Consider the following 15030-nt stretch of genomic DNA (forward strand, 5'->3'; position numbering starts at 1 on the left):
GTGCAATTTCACAACACCGATTTTAGGATTTTGCAGTGAGGCCTTTTGTATATTCTGAGTATGAGATGTTTCTTATCCTGATTTCAGCCTCTGATAAATGGGGGCAGAAACATGATTGATGCCGTCATGTCTTTCAGGCTCTGGAGGACCGTCCCAGCTCGCTCCTCGTGGACCAGGGAGATAGTAGCAGCCCCTCCTTCAACCCTTCAGACAATTCCCTTCTTTCCTCCTCTTCGCCCATTGATGAGATGGAAGAAAGGAAATCCAGCTCTCTAAAGAGACGGCAGTAAGACAGATGTTTTTATTGTCATTGTTTGGCGGCTTTCCTCCTGTCTTTGTCTCCTTTAAAACTGTGACTGGGATTCATGTCTGAATTGGCGCAGTGATGAGACCCAGGGTTTCTCTGAGTAACTAACTGTACATATGTTTGAAAATCACTCAGGCCTTCATCAGGGCACAGGAAGCCATCGCTGCACTTCCTGTTGTTTCACATGTATATTTTACTTATTTAGAAACGAGAATGATATGAGACAAGAATATCTTTTGTCACTTCTGGTGAGAAAGTCCTATACTTTTCTGTTGTATACATAGTTGTGAAGGAAAAAAAAGGCAACATCAAATTAGATACAGTCCCGAAAACGTGAATATTTTTCGAACATGCTGCAGAGGTAATGTTCCTCGGTTCCAGGAAGGCAGCTTATGGTGAAAAAAAAACATTTTGAAAACTATTACAGAAGGTTTAACCTTGCTGTTGGTGAGGAGGAAGACTTGTAAGCTGCATGAGGGCAGATTTGGGTTCTCTGAGTGCTGTGTCCCAGCCCCTAGAATGATGGTGGGCACATAGGATGGGCCCAGTCAGTGCTGGCTGAATGGAGGAACGAACGAAAGAACGACTTCAGGCCCACTGAGGTTGTACGTCTTCTCTCAGCAAGTGCATGTCCAGACTTACGCAGCTACTGAACCTGACAAAAAAAAAAAAAAAAACAAAAAAAAACACTTCTAAATGATGTGATTAGACTCGAGGCTTTAAACATCTGAATTAAATTTTTCTTGTATGTCCAATGAATCTTACGACGACGTAATCAATAAAAAACAACAGGAACAGAAGCCTGCTTCTTTCCTGTCCTGCCTTTATAACAAAGTGCTGTCTAAGCTTCTCATGGTTGTCATGTATATCGTCAGAGTCTGGTGGTAGGAATTCACCCTAATGTGCAGTGTCTTGTGACCTCTGCAACTCTCATGGGTCACACCTGGGAACCTGTAAGTGATTTGGGACATTCAGAATTGTAGACTCAGTTGTGCAAGTTCGATATGTTATTATACAGTTCCAGAGGGAGTCTGATCTGACTGAAACGAAAATGCAAAAGAATTCACTTAGAAAATGAAGGGTCTGGATTGTAAACACTGTTTTTTCTCTCTCTTTCTAGCTACGTTTTGCAAGAATTAGTGGAGACAGAGCGTGACTATGTGCGGGACCTCGGCTATGTGGTTGAGGTACGTGTTTTCAGAAATTTAATAATCCGTGTCGGCTCCCAGAGTTGTCAAAGGGGTATCATGTTAGACAGTTTAACACTGGTACCATCTCAAAAGCTTTAAAAACATTTTTGACCAAAAAAAAAAAATTTTTTTCTGAAAAATAAAGTTTAGCCAATTATCTGAACAATCTGTATTCACTTTTTAAATCCTCTGTTTTGCATAGTGTATCTGGCATACCATTTTTTTCTTTCAATACTGTACTTTTTTTTTAACAGTTGTTAGTAGTTTTTTTTGTTTTGTTTTGTTTTTTTAATTGGGGAACAGTGTGCTTCTCCAGGGCCCGTCAGCTCCAAGTCAAGTCATTGTCCTTCAGTCTAGTTGTGGAGGGCGCAGCTCAGCTCCAAGTCCAGTTGCCATTTTCAATCTTTAGTTGCAGGGGGTACAGCCCACCATCCCATGCAGGAATCGAACTGGCAACCGTGTTGTTAAGAGCTCGTGTTCTAACCAACTGAGCCATTTGGCGGCCCCCCGGCATATCATTTTTTAATTGTATCTATCATACGGGAACCATGCCTTTTATTATTTTACAAGAGGGATATCGTCACAAAAAAGAGAACATCATTGGTAAACAGTCTTCGTGTCCAGCTGTGGATTCAGTTCCATCCTGAACCCACCTGGGTTCAGAGAATGGCCTGTGGCTACACCATATCATTTGCTTATAATTTTCACAGGACAGACGTCTCATCATTTTTCATGCCCAAAATTTGCTACACCCTGTGTAGCTGTAGCAATACCACGTACTCACTTCCTTTCATACTGGATCAAGGACCATCTCTAGGCTTTTCCCTGCTATTAAGTTCGGGGCATAATCATCTTCATAAACTCAGTTCATCAGAAAGCTATTTTTATAGTATAAAACTTTATCACTTACTCTTTCAGCTTTGTACAGGACAATATTTGGCGGGGAGGGGGTCTACATTCCTTGAAAAGTAACAGCTATGGAGTTAATTGTGTAACAGAAGATTTAACATAATTGGTTTGTCTGCAGTCACTGTTCACAGTAAAATAAGTAACTTGACTATTTAAGAGGTTCTGGTACAGGCTGAACTCCATTTGAGTTAAATAAAAGTTTTAACCACATTTTAGCAACATATTTAATCAACAATTGTTAAAAAGTCAATATGTGAAAAGGAATATTAAATCCTTACTTGTTAAATGCTTATTTAACAAATTATGTAAATAATCCAAAAAGAAAAGAAAATCTGTTTATATGAGATAAATGCTGGGAACAGAGGAAATATGTTTCTGGCCAAATATTTAATATTTACAAGCTGATAAGATGATTTGTTTTATGAAACCCTTTACATTTATTTAAACTTCTTCAGTTCCTTAGAAGAATTTTGATCTATGAATGCCAAACAGAGCAGGGAGAGAAAATCATGACAATGAATGTAACAGTATACATTTTATTTAAATATATGTACTGACCCTTGGACAATGTTAGAACTGCACGGATCCACTTATACATGAATTTTTTTTTTCAATAAATACTGTAAATGTATTTTCCTTATGATTTTCTTAATAACATTTTCTTTAGCTTACTTTATCATAAGAATACAGTTACATGTACCTACAACATACAACGTATGTGTTAATTGACTGTTTATGTTATCAGTAAGGCTTCTGGTCAACAATAGGCTATTAATAGTTAAGTTTGAGGGGAGTCAAAAGTTGTAAGTGGATTTTTGGATGCACCAGGGGGTCGGCACCCCTAAACCCTTGCATTATTCAATGGTCAACTATATTTTAGATGCAGTTAAAGACGCTTTTCATATAGTTTTTGTTTGTTCATTAGAATTGGTTTCAAGAGACTGTATGTGTCTGTTTTTTCTTTATCACTGTTAATCGCTAAACCATTACTTGGCTCAAACATGCTCAGTAAAATAAATCAACTTGTTCTTAAATACTTGATTTTAGGGCTACATGGCACTTATGAAAGAAGACGGTGTTCCGGATGACATGAAAGGGAAAGACAAGATTGTGTTTGGCAACATCCATCAGATTTATGACTGGCACAGAGAGTACGTAAAGCACACATCACGCATCGTCACCTTCCTTCCAAACTGCAGCACGTCAGGCGAATGGGGAAGGATATGCACTGGGCCATTTCATTGTATCACCTGTGTAGCCTCATGAGGTCGCTGGTACAAAAGAAGCATTGACGGGCCGGGGACTTTGTGGTCGCCTGTGGCCCAGGGAACAGCCTTACCTCCTTCATGCTGGTCCCTCCCGGGGTCCCGTGTGGAGGTGGCCAGAAGCGCTGGCACCCGCCTGACTGCCTGGGTCCCACGCCTGCCTAGGCCTGACCTTGAGCCATTTGCTTCTCCTCTCTGTGCCGCCATTCTTCAGGTACACAGTGTGGGTCGTAGCGTGACCCACCTCGTGGGACTCTTGTGAAGCGTGGCTGAGAATACATGTGAAGCCCTGAGAACGTTTGCGGAGAGTAAGCTCGATAAATGTACCTAGTGAATTGCAGCCACCCCTTGCATAAACACAGATGACTGTTAGAGGTTTGGAAGATGCTCATTTTTCCAGTTCAACTTTCATGGGAAAAGTAGACAGTTACCCATGAAAACCAAATCCGATCCCAGTACATGGCCGCACCTGTCCTCATCGGGAGGGAGAGCCATGTGCGGCCTGGTGCTGCAGCCGCCGCCGCGGCTGGAGCTGGTCACCGCACAGCTGTCCCTTCAGGTCACCTTGCTCCTCATTTTAAAAATCCCTGAGCATCTGGGGATTGCCTTCTGCCAGCTGCTGGTGTTATTGTGGAATGTTCCAGCTGCACGGTTCTGTCCCCATTATGTGGCCAGGCCTCCTGCTCTCCTGTCTCCCTGTGCATTGCGTCCCCTCATCTGCAGTGTGCTGCCATCACCTCCATTAGACCTGACCGGTCGTAAGAGCTCTCTCCTCACAGATCACACGTGTAAATGGCCTTTGGAAACTAACATACAGGGGTAAGAAGACGTTACCATGGCGTGTCAGTGCTATTTTTTTAATTCAGTATTTATCTCATCTTTCCTAATAGAGTATAAACCCCTCGTGCCCAGGTACAGGGTCTTAATTTTATGTCTCCTCTAATATTTAATTCAGTTGGACTCAGAGCACTGATTGGTCAGTGTTAGAAAGAGCACTCTAACTTGCAGCTCTGTAAGCTATAGACTTACTGGAAGTCTACAGTGAAACCAATTTAAAAAGGGATGTTTGGTGCTATTATCTAGACTTGGCCTAAGGCTCGTCGGTGAGCTGTGACAGGTCAGGAAAAACCACACAGTGGCCCTGGGTGACCAGACAGAGACGCTGCACCCAGAGATTGTGTCTGCCGTGGCGCGTGCAGAGTGAGGGGATAGTAACCGCACGTGCCAGACAGTTCACAGCATTAACTGGTGTGCAGCTTGCAGGTGAATAAAATACCAGCCATCAGTATCGATATATATGTAAGTGGTAACGATGTGGGCTTACATCTCAAAGGCAACTATAGCCCAGAAGATGAAGAAGAGTTGGCTACAGCTATGTTGTTTCTGTGCTCATACCCAATTTTGATCTTAATGGAAGTTAATGTTTGTAACCTAAAAGTAGGGTTTGATAATATTGGAGAAAACTATGAAACTGTCACAGGTAACAAATTCAGTATTTTACATGGTATTATCCAATTTGAGCCTCTTAAAAATCATCACAGAAAGGATATGAAGCTCATAGGTACAAGAGCCAAGTGTTTGCAAATAAAAATTTCTCTGAAACATTTATTTTTCTCTCAGTATTTAGCCAGGGTATCATTGCTTGTGTCATTTAAAAAAATGAGACCAAAATGTTAATTGTGCAAAGAAGGGAAGGTTGCCAGCTAAGGGAGGCTGTCATTCTGCCTTGTCTTTTTAAACTGTGTGTCTCTTTTTGCTTTTTGTCCTAACACAATGTTTGCTGTGTACATTTCATTTGTTAAGTATATTCTTTACACTTCCAACAGCTTGTGTCAAAACAGACCACTTTGAAAATATAAACTTCAGTCTAAAATTAGAAGGCCAAATTGGAAGTGGTTCTAATATTTCTCCTCTTGTTTTAGCTTTTTTTTAGGAGAGTTGGAGAAGTGCCTTGAAGATCCGGAAAAACTAGGATCACTTTTTGTGAAGCATGTAAGTACAAGGCTGTTGTTTATATTCCGTTCTGATGCTGTCGTGTTTAGTAATTGGTTTGTCAGACCAAAGGCGAGCTCCCAGTTTACAAAAATGCTTATGTTAAGAATGAGACCAAACTGTGCAGAGTGAACTAGTTGGAATTGAAATGCCATGTTGCTCTTCTCCATGTGCCCTGCTCTTCTGGTCACCTGGCCCCTCTGGCCACGTGGCTCACAACAGGACAGAGTCGTCACAAGGGGACCAGAGCCAGACCCCGAAGCAGGACAATGTTTGGGGGTGCCTGGGTGCAAACAAGGGTTTGCTGGAGGTGGTGATTTACCCCGACGTGCAGTGGGTTTAGCGTAGCAGCTAAATGCATGTGTATATCGAAAGTACTGTGCTAACATTAAAGGATTTTCAGGAAAAACTATTTTTAAAAAATTAGCAACAGCAGTTGTATTTTTGCAAATCTCTTTAATGTCTGGCTTAATAGATGACAGATGGATTTTCATATCCGCTTATGTATTCAATCTAGCCTGACTTTTTTTAAGTTAAAATATGTGAAACAATCCATTCTCCCAGATACATAGTTAGAAAAAAATGAGTATTTTTATAGCCTTTTCAGATAAATATAATTTTCTTAGATGTTGCACCAAAATTCCATAGGTGATCATTTCTTAAAGGTTAGTTGCAGCATGGGACCTGAAAACCCACTAGCGAATTTCTCCCTGGCTGTTACAAACCCTAAGTCACTGGACTGTCCTGTAGCCTCACACCAGCTAGTGACATCAGGCATTGATTGGTTGGAAAATACTGATTTAGACGGAGTTCCCGATGTTGGAACATTTCATTGCACGATATGAAAAAATGAGATTTGTTAATAACACCACCGTCTCCTCAGAAAAGTCTCCATGTGTTGTCCAGTGCCTGGTGGCAGATACCTGTTTTCCAAAGTTCTAATTTTTTTTTTTTGGTAAAGATTTTATTGGGGAAGGGGAACAGGACTTTATTGAGGGAACAGTGTGTACTTCCAGGACTTTTTTCCAAGTCAAGTTGTTGTCCTTTCAATCTTAGTTGTGGAGGGTACTGTTCAGCTTCAAGTTGTTGTCCTTTCAGTCTTAGTTGTGGAGGGTGCAGCTCAGCTCCAGGTCCAGTTGCCGTTGCTAGTTGCAGGGGGCACAGCCCACCATCCCTTGTGAGAGTCGAACCGGCAACCTTGTGGTTGAGAGGACGTGCTCCAACCAACTGAGCCATCCAGGAGCTCAGCTCAAGGTGCCGTGTTCAATCCTAGTTGCAGGGGGCGGAGCCCACCATCCCTTGTGGGACTCGAGGAATTGAACCGGCAACCTTGTGGTTGAGAGCCCACTGGCCCATGTGGGAATCGAACCAGCAGCCTTCGGAGTTAGGAGCATGGAGCTCTAACCGCCTGAGCCACCGGGCTGGCCCCAAAGTTCTAATTTGTTGAAAGTTTGAGTTTTCCTTATTAGCCGACCCTGCCAGTTGTCTGCCTTGAAACCACAGGCTCATTTGTTTGTGTGTAGGAAACTGTCTGCCAGATACCCAAGTCCCAGGTGTACATTAATTACAGTCTGTGTCCATCATTCCTTCACGTCAACACGGCGGTCCACAGAGCAGCCGTTGGTTCGGTTCACAGCTCTCGCACAAGTGTTTCCTCTGACACAAATGTCACGTGCAGCGAAAGTGTTCTGAGGACTTCCATTTTGTCACAAGAATGTTAAAAAGATGCATACCCTGTGATTGAGTTCTCAGAAAGTGTATTTTCATTACTTCATCAGGGACATACTGAGGTGAAACGCATTCTTTTTACTGCGAATGTGTGGTGGTGATGAATATCTACTAAGATGCCACCAGCAGTTTCACCCAACACCGTTTTTGCACATAGCACAGTGAATAGGACAAAATGACACCTTAGTGTAATTTTTAGTGTAATTTTGAAAATAGATTTGAACTAATGGATCCTCTGTAAGACCTCAGGGACCCCAGGCATGTGCCATCACTCTTGGAGGGTCATCAAGTTCACGATGGCTCACTGTCTCCTTTTTCCTGCCTTCAGTATTTGAGACTAAAGAGCTTTTCCTTTCCTTCTAAAAATAGCCAGGCTTCCTAGGACCTTGGGCAGGTCTTGAAGGGGTGGGAGTGATTCTTCCTTTAATATTAAGAACCATGTCTGTCCTTTCACTGCCTCTGGTGTTTGCCAGGTGGAGGGAGGGCTGTAATATATCGAGGGATATATGTTTTTGGAGCCAGGCAGCAGGGTGGTGCTCTACGTCGTAACGCGGGAATGCGCTCCCAAGAGCCTAAACCACAGTTTTGTTTTAAGAAAATGCACTTTATGAATGTGCTGAAATGTGCATGTGCTCTTATATTCCAGGGGAACTTGCGATTGTTTTAACCCATCTGTTTGCCTTTTTCATTCCTAGGAGAGAAGGTTGCATATGTACATAGTTTATTGTCAAAATAAACCAAAGTCCGAGCACATTGTCTCAGAATACATTGATACCTTTTTTGAGGTAAGAGCTAAGATAGAAACAAAGTCTTTCTGAATCTTTTGTTACAATTGATTCCCAAAACTTTAAAAATTGTTTGCTCTTCAGGAGTCCTCAGGAAATTAGCTCCAGTTATAAGAGTTCTGAACCTATGTTTCTTTCCTATTAACTGGAGAAATGAGTATGAATTCAGTCGATGATTATATCCCTTAGCACTCGGAAGACTGGGGTCATTGTGAAAATACGGGGTTTTTTTTAAATCAGTTTTAAATGTTAGCCTCATTACAAATTCAGAGTAAGTCATGATCTAAATGTTTTGCCTAAAATGAAAATATTTGTATGAATAAAAGAAAGCCATTGAAAGAAGGTCTTTAAATAAGCGTAAAAGACTATTTTCAAAAACAGCTCAGAAAGGTTAAAGTGTAAAACTTGGGCATTCTGTAAAATAGTATCCAGTAGTTAGTTTTTGTGCAGTGTGGCTTCTTCTCTTGTTACTTGTACTGCGGTGTAGTTAGTTAGCATTTCTGTGACCGTTACAAGGATTAAAACATGACCCTTGAAAAGACAACCCGTAAGGTCTTTTTTTCCTCCTTTAAAAACCACAGGATTTAAAGCAGCGTCTGGGCCACAGGCTGCAGCTCACAGATTTGTTAATCAAACCGGTACAGAGAGTTATGAAATACCAGCTGTTACTGAAGGTGAGGCTCTGCCAGGCGCAAACTCTGCTGTCAGGCGTTTGTTTGGTGCGAGGATAAAAGTGTGGTTGGGGCCGGGGAGAGCGGTTGGCAGGTGAGGGGAATCTTTCATGTACGCGATGTGAAGTGGTCTTGGTTTTTCTGATTTTAAATATTTCAGAAAAGGATTTTTTGTTTGTTTGTTTGTTTGTTTATCAAGACACCTTACACTGTTTTCTCGATTTTTCATTTACTTCCAATTTTGAATCCAAATGTCAGGTAAAGTGAGCTAATTTTCCCCACCACTGTTCTTTGATTACGAATGGCTTTACGTGTTTTCTAATATTGGAGCAAAAGATAAAATTCTCCGTTCCTCTCTGTTGGCTCAGCAGCAGCTCTTGATTGGTTTCAAGTCCTCAGCACCAACTAGAGGCAAAATCACAGTTTTCCATGACGAACATGTCTGTTTAAAAGTATTGAGTTTCCCTCATATATGACAGTTAGAACCTGGATTTATAAAGAAGGACGAGAGCTTGTGTTGGAGTGAAACAGGAACCCTTACTGGCTCAGATAGATTTGGTCTGACTTTGCTCTCCTGCGGTTTGAAATCTACATAAGGACACCATTTCCTTGTGTTACTGGGAGGTGGGAAAAAAAAAAAAAAGAGAAAATAGGGCTGACGCGCTCAGCGCAGAGCCTGGCGCATGGCAGGGGCCATCAGAAGCTGGCTGTTGTGTGACTGTCACCCTGCTCATGCTTCCTTCCCCTCCCCCCCATGTTTGCCTTGCAGGACTTCCTCAAGTACTCTAAAAAAGCGAGTCTGGACACATCCGAGCTAGAGGTACTTACACCCGCTGGGCCACCCGGCTCGCCCCCAGGCTGGCCCCACGGGTCTCCAAAGCAGCCAGTGGCTGGAGGGGTCTGTCCCGGGAGGGGTGGTGGCAGTGGGTGCTGGCGGGTGTCTGCCCCTGGCTGTGCCCTCTGCACCCTGGAGGACGGGAGGGCGAGGGCGGGAACGGAGAGCTGTGCTGACCGCTGGCTGCGTTCTCTCCCTCAGAGAGCTGTGGAGGTCATGTGCGTAGTGCCAAAGCGCTGCAACGATATGATGAACGTCGGGCGGCTGCAAGGATTCGACGTAATGCGCCTTTAAACTTGCCCCTCGGCTTCCGTCACTTCCCCTTGTGTTGGATTGTTTATCTCCACATCCAGAAAGCTGATCCTTCTTGCCTGGTTTTCTGTCTTCTCTCACTTTACTTCCACCTGATTGATCTATTCTTCCAACTCCTTTTGGGTGCATTTGATTTGCTTTTATGGAATCTTCCTCTGCTCTGGAAACAGGCAGGACTCTGCTTTGTGTCCCGGGCCCTCTGCTGCCGGCAGACAGAGCTCCCCCCTCCCTCCCGGCAGGTAGTGGGAAGGCGGCCCCGCCCGGCTGTCACCCCCCCGGGAGCCTGACCTCGGGGTCACTGTGCTCATCTTTAGTCTAACAGACTTTTCTGTGAGTTGCCAAATGACATATTTCCAGTATCTATTAGTGTCCTCAAGATATTCTGAACCAGCGTCTTTTTTTTTTTTTTTGACTGTTGAGGAAGGAAAGGGAAGAAGTTTTTAGTTTTCTTGCCTACTTTTTTGCTAGAGATTGGGGTTTGAAGTTCTTTTGCTGTGGTTCTCAAAAACGCATACACAGAATCTCCCGGAGGCTTCTGGTAACACAGATTCTTGTGCCGAGCTCGCTTGATTCCTGCCAGGGAATGCTGGTTCCCAGGGTCCCGGGCCCTGCTTTGGAGCCACTATTCCCGTGTGAACTAGACACTTGACATCCACTTTCAGTCTTTGATGGTAACTGAGGCCAGTGATTTATGCAAAGGTTGGCAAGACTCTTAGATAACTTCTCTTTGGGCTTAAGGACTCATGATAATAAAAGAAAAAAATTGAGCTCTATAAATCAATAGAAGACGTGTATATTAATTTGTGGGAGGAAAGCTAAAGAAAACAGAACTTACATGTATCTTAACTTAGAATGCAATGTTTCTCTCTCCTCTTCCTTTGCCCCCTTTTCCTCGTTTCAGGGTAAAATTGTTGCCCAGGGCAAGCTGCTCTTACAAGACACGTTCTTGGTCACGGACCAGGATGCAGGGCTCTTGCCACGCTGCAAGGAGAGGCGGGTCTTCCTCTTTGAGCAGATCGTCATTTTCAGTGAGCCGCTTGATAAGAAGAAGGGCTTCTCCATGCCAGGATTCCTGTTCAAGAACAGTATCAAGGTAATGAGTGTTGGCTATATTAGCATAATTGGCATATATGCTAATTCATGTGCCAGTCATGCGGATGGACCGTTTCCTTTCTAATGATGACATATCCCGATCCTTTGTTTATTAAATTTTGGAGAATTTTCTAATACATTTCAGAACCTTTAAATTCACTCCATCCATCTGTTGTCCGTTCTGCAGTGGCTGCTGTCTTACACGTTTCTCTGTGACCACAACCACTCATTTTTACCACAGTGAAGACTTCTCTCAGTTGGTTCTTGTGCTCCACTTTCTCCAGGACCACGTACACCTTATTTCAGTTCAGAGGCGCAGAAGTGGAGTGTGGTTCTGACCCGAGCACATAGCTGACCCTGCGTCTTACTCTTTCCTCATGCGACAGGGACATAGCGTGCATTCGGTGCAGGGCATGGAGCTGCAGGCATGGAAAAAAACAGCCATCTGTGCTCTGGCATAGCTCGCTCTCTGATGGAAGAAGAAGACAAATAAAATAATTGCAAATGGCCCTGTGTCCTCTAAGGGGACACACCCAGGATGACATAGAGAAAAGCAGAGGAGGAGGCCTGAGGTCGCAGCACACGGTCCCTGGGAGATGCAGCCTGCTCTCCTCCCCAGTTCTTTCCTCCTCTGCAGCTCTGCAGGTCCCAGGCTCAGAAGCTACGGGTCCCCATCAGGCACAGGGCACCTCTCCTACCCTGTGAGCCCTGAGGCCCAGCACACAGACGGGAGGGACACTGCACCCTCTTCCGTGCAGCTTCCCACTTAGGCACCTGTGAACCACCGCCAGCGGCCATGTGTTCTCCTTCCTCAGGCTGGGGGAGGGGCTTCTGCCCACCAGCACCTGGGGAGGCATTAGGGTGGGGAGGCATGACGCTGGGCTGCAGGCCCCCTCCTGTCTCACGCCACCCTCCAGCCCACCCCTCCTGCCCTGGTCCTTGGAGGCACCGCACACCCACCCACCACCTGCAGCTCTCACCTGTTCTTTTCCTAAGTCTGTTGACAGAAAATAGCTGCATCAACATAGAAATTCTCCTTATACGCTAATTTACATATTCTGTTTCAGGAAAGTTATTTTACGTATTTTACATGCCATGTTAACACATTACTTCATAACATGTTACAGTAATATTTGTGCTTTAAATGGTGTCATTTTTCTTCCTGGGGAACTCATAAAACACTGGGTGAATGTACAGGAGTTTTGAAAACAAGCAATCTTAGGCTCACATTTCTAGTTAATTGTTCGAGCTAGGAGTTCGACTCCCGGTAATTCCCGTGTACAAAATGTGGTTGTTTCAATATTGACATTGGATGAGCTTTACTTTGCAGCTCACCAGTGGGAATAAATGTGCTTTAATGTTTTTATTGTGGTAAAATACACACAACATAAAATGTACCATCTTAGCCACTTCTAAGTGTACAGCTCAGTGGCGTCAGGCTCCCCTGTCTCGCTCCATCAGCAGCGCCCCTCTCCAGGACTCTCCATCTCGCAGAACTGGGACGTCGTACTCCTTAACCACTGACTGCCCGTTCCCCTCCCCCAGCCCTGGGCAGCTACCATTCTACTTGCTGTGTCTGAATTGGACTCCTCCAGGGACCTCGACTAAGTAGAACCATAATGATGTTATCTTTTTCTGACTGGCTTCTCTCTCTTAGCATAAAGTCCTCCAGATTCATCCATGTTGTGGCCTGTGCCAGAATGTCCTTTTCTAAGGCTGGATGACATTGCACTGTGTGTAGACCACACTTTGTTCATTCATTCATCTGTTGATGGATACTGGGGTTGCTTCCACCATTGGGCCATTGAGAAGAATGCTTTATTTTTTTTCAGGTGAGTTGCCTCTGCCTAGAGGAAAATGTGGAAAACGATCCCTGTAAGTTTGCTCTGACATCAAAGACGGGTGACATGGTGGAGACCTTCGTTTTACATTCATCCAGTCCGAGTGTCCGGCAAACGTGGATCCATGAGATCAACCAAATTTTAGAAAACCAGCGCAACTTTTTAAATGGTAAGTGTGCTCTGTTACTGGGCAGGTGTTTTCTGCCCCGAGTGTGCACATTTCTATTGCTCTTCTCTCTCCTGTTGCATATGAATAATGATGACAGGACTTCCTTAGCACTTACTGTGTATCAGGGACTGTTCTAAGCACTGTCCACATATTGCTTCATTCCGTCTTCACGACGACGCTGTGTGGCAGGTACTGCTATTCCCATTTTACAGATGAGGAAACTGAAGTGTGGAGTAGATTAGTAATTTGCCCAAAGTCCCACAGGTTGTCGGTGGCAGGGGCAGGATGCTGCGTGGACCAGCTGGCTCTCAAGCATGCCTGTCTCCGCCATCCTCTTCCATCCTGTCCCACGTGGTCTCGCAGCATGTGGTACCAGAGCCCTGTCCTGGGACAGGAACGCATGAGAAGAACTGACACAACAGATGGAATTGGCCTCAGGTGTGGGGACATTTTCAAGTGCCACTTTAAAATTCGTATCTGATTGCATTGCACATCCACACCTCTCTCCTGCATTCAAAAACAAGACATAGTTTTTGCCTTCCCAGCTTCCATGACACGATGAGAGGAAGCATGCAATAATAATACAAAACAATAATACAATATAATGCAATACCATACAGTAATAATACAGTGCAATGCAATACAGTGCAAAACACCTCAGAGGAAATGTCCTCTCCACGAGAGTGAACATATGACCTTACTTTGCTTCCCATCCATGACCTGAAATTGCTCGCTTCTCTTTGTGACTGCTGACCGACTCGGGTTTTAATTTGGTGATCATTGCAGAGCTTCAGGAATTCAGTCAGAAGCTAACCCCGCACTCGACGTCTTGCCTTTGTCCTTTTCTCCATGTCCATGTTCTGTGTCTGTGCCCCAGTCCAATAGGATATTATCATTTCTCTGTCACCACAAAACCACCTTCATGCCTTGCGTGACATTCAGGAGCCAGGAACACAGGCACTCAGTGGGGAATCAAGGTCACGTGGCATTTTGGGCCAGGTGGTAATGAGCTGCCTGGGTGTTAACTCCAAGCTCCCGTCTAGATTGTAGACTGGTCCTTTTTAACATTTGCAGTTAGAATTGGATGTTTGGGGTCAGGGGATGATTTCTGTGTGTGTAAAAAGAAGTTTCGCTCCTATGAGAGTAAATGCAAGACTCTTTAAATGTATTATTAAGTGACAATCCATAACAGCATGTAAGTATTGGGAAATCTCCAAATTTTTGCCATCTTCTTTACAATAAAATGAACTGCCTCCATATTGCCAACGTGGGTCTGCCATGATGTCACAGTTCACTGGACAGTTGGTCTAGGTGATAATACCTATTCCAGAGGTTTGAACGAGATCAGGAGTGGAGTGGGAGCTCTGGGCATGACAGTCCCCTTGTCCTGTGAGAGGCTATGGCCAACATGGAGTTTGTAAAACGTCATTTGGCTCCAGGATACTTTTTGACACATGCCTGCTGCCTCCCAGGCAGGAAGGGGCTATGCCTGATGGTTGTATTTCTCAAAGGTTTTACACTTGAAGAATTTGTGTTAGTGTTTCCATACATCTCATTTGGCATGTTTCCTGAGGTTTCCTGCAGATGATTATGTAACCAAGTAAATCATAAAGCCGAGAGACCAGACAGCTTCGTGACCCACCAGGGGGTTTGCAGAGCTCTCCCACCCCTGTCTCTCTGGGACCTGCAGAACAGAGTGCTGCGTGCCCCCCACCTCGTGTGGTGACCAGGGGTCCCTTAACTCCCATCCCGGCTCTTTGCCAAACTGCTCTCTGGTTCAAAGAAGACCTTTGTGGCAGCTGAACTACACCTCCCAACCGTGTGGGAACCAGCTGGTACCTTGGAGTCCCCATTGCCACTGGCGATTTGTCGGGGATCCCCCAGCCAGTGTGCCTCCTTTCCACCTGGCAGGGATGCAAAGTTTCTGCTCGCAA

At 44.4% G+C, this 15030-nt stretch overlaps 1 protein-coding gene across 2 annotated transcripts in view; it reads left to right on the forward strand.

Moving 5' to 3' along the window:
* Window positions 1-15030, forward strand: part of TRIO (trio Rho guanine nucleotide exchange factor) — a 320251-nt gene that overhangs the window by 288195 nt on the left and 17026 nt on the right. For both annotated transcript variants that reach the window (XM_033110550.1, XM_033110551.1), the window contains exons 38-47: window positions 138-286; window positions 1428-1494; window positions 3454-3557; window positions 5594-5663; window positions 8087-8176; window positions 8758-8850; window positions 9617-9667; window positions 9884-9961; window positions 10896-11087; window positions 12919-13096. In XM_033110550.1, coding sequence (XP_032966441.1) covers window positions 138-286; window positions 1428-1494; window positions 3454-3557; window positions 5594-5663; window positions 8087-8176; window positions 8758-8850; window positions 9617-9667; window positions 9884-9961; window positions 10896-11087; window positions 12919-13096 — 1072 coding nt within the window. The remainder of the gene's footprint in view (window positions 1-137; window positions 287-1427; window positions 1495-3453; window positions 3558-5593; window positions 5664-8086; window positions 8177-8757; window positions 8851-9616; window positions 9668-9883; window positions 9962-10895; window positions 11088-12918; window positions 13097-15030) is intronic.

Source organism: Rhinolophus ferrumequinum, chromosome 7 (assembly GCF_004115265.2).
Source record: "Rhinolophus ferrumequinum isolate MPI-CBG mRhiFer1 chromosome 7, mRhiFer1_v1.p, whole genome shotgun sequence".
NCBI classification, from domain to species: domain Eukaryota; kingdom Metazoa; phylum Chordata; class Mammalia; order Chiroptera; family Rhinolophidae; genus Rhinolophus; species Rhinolophus ferrumequinum.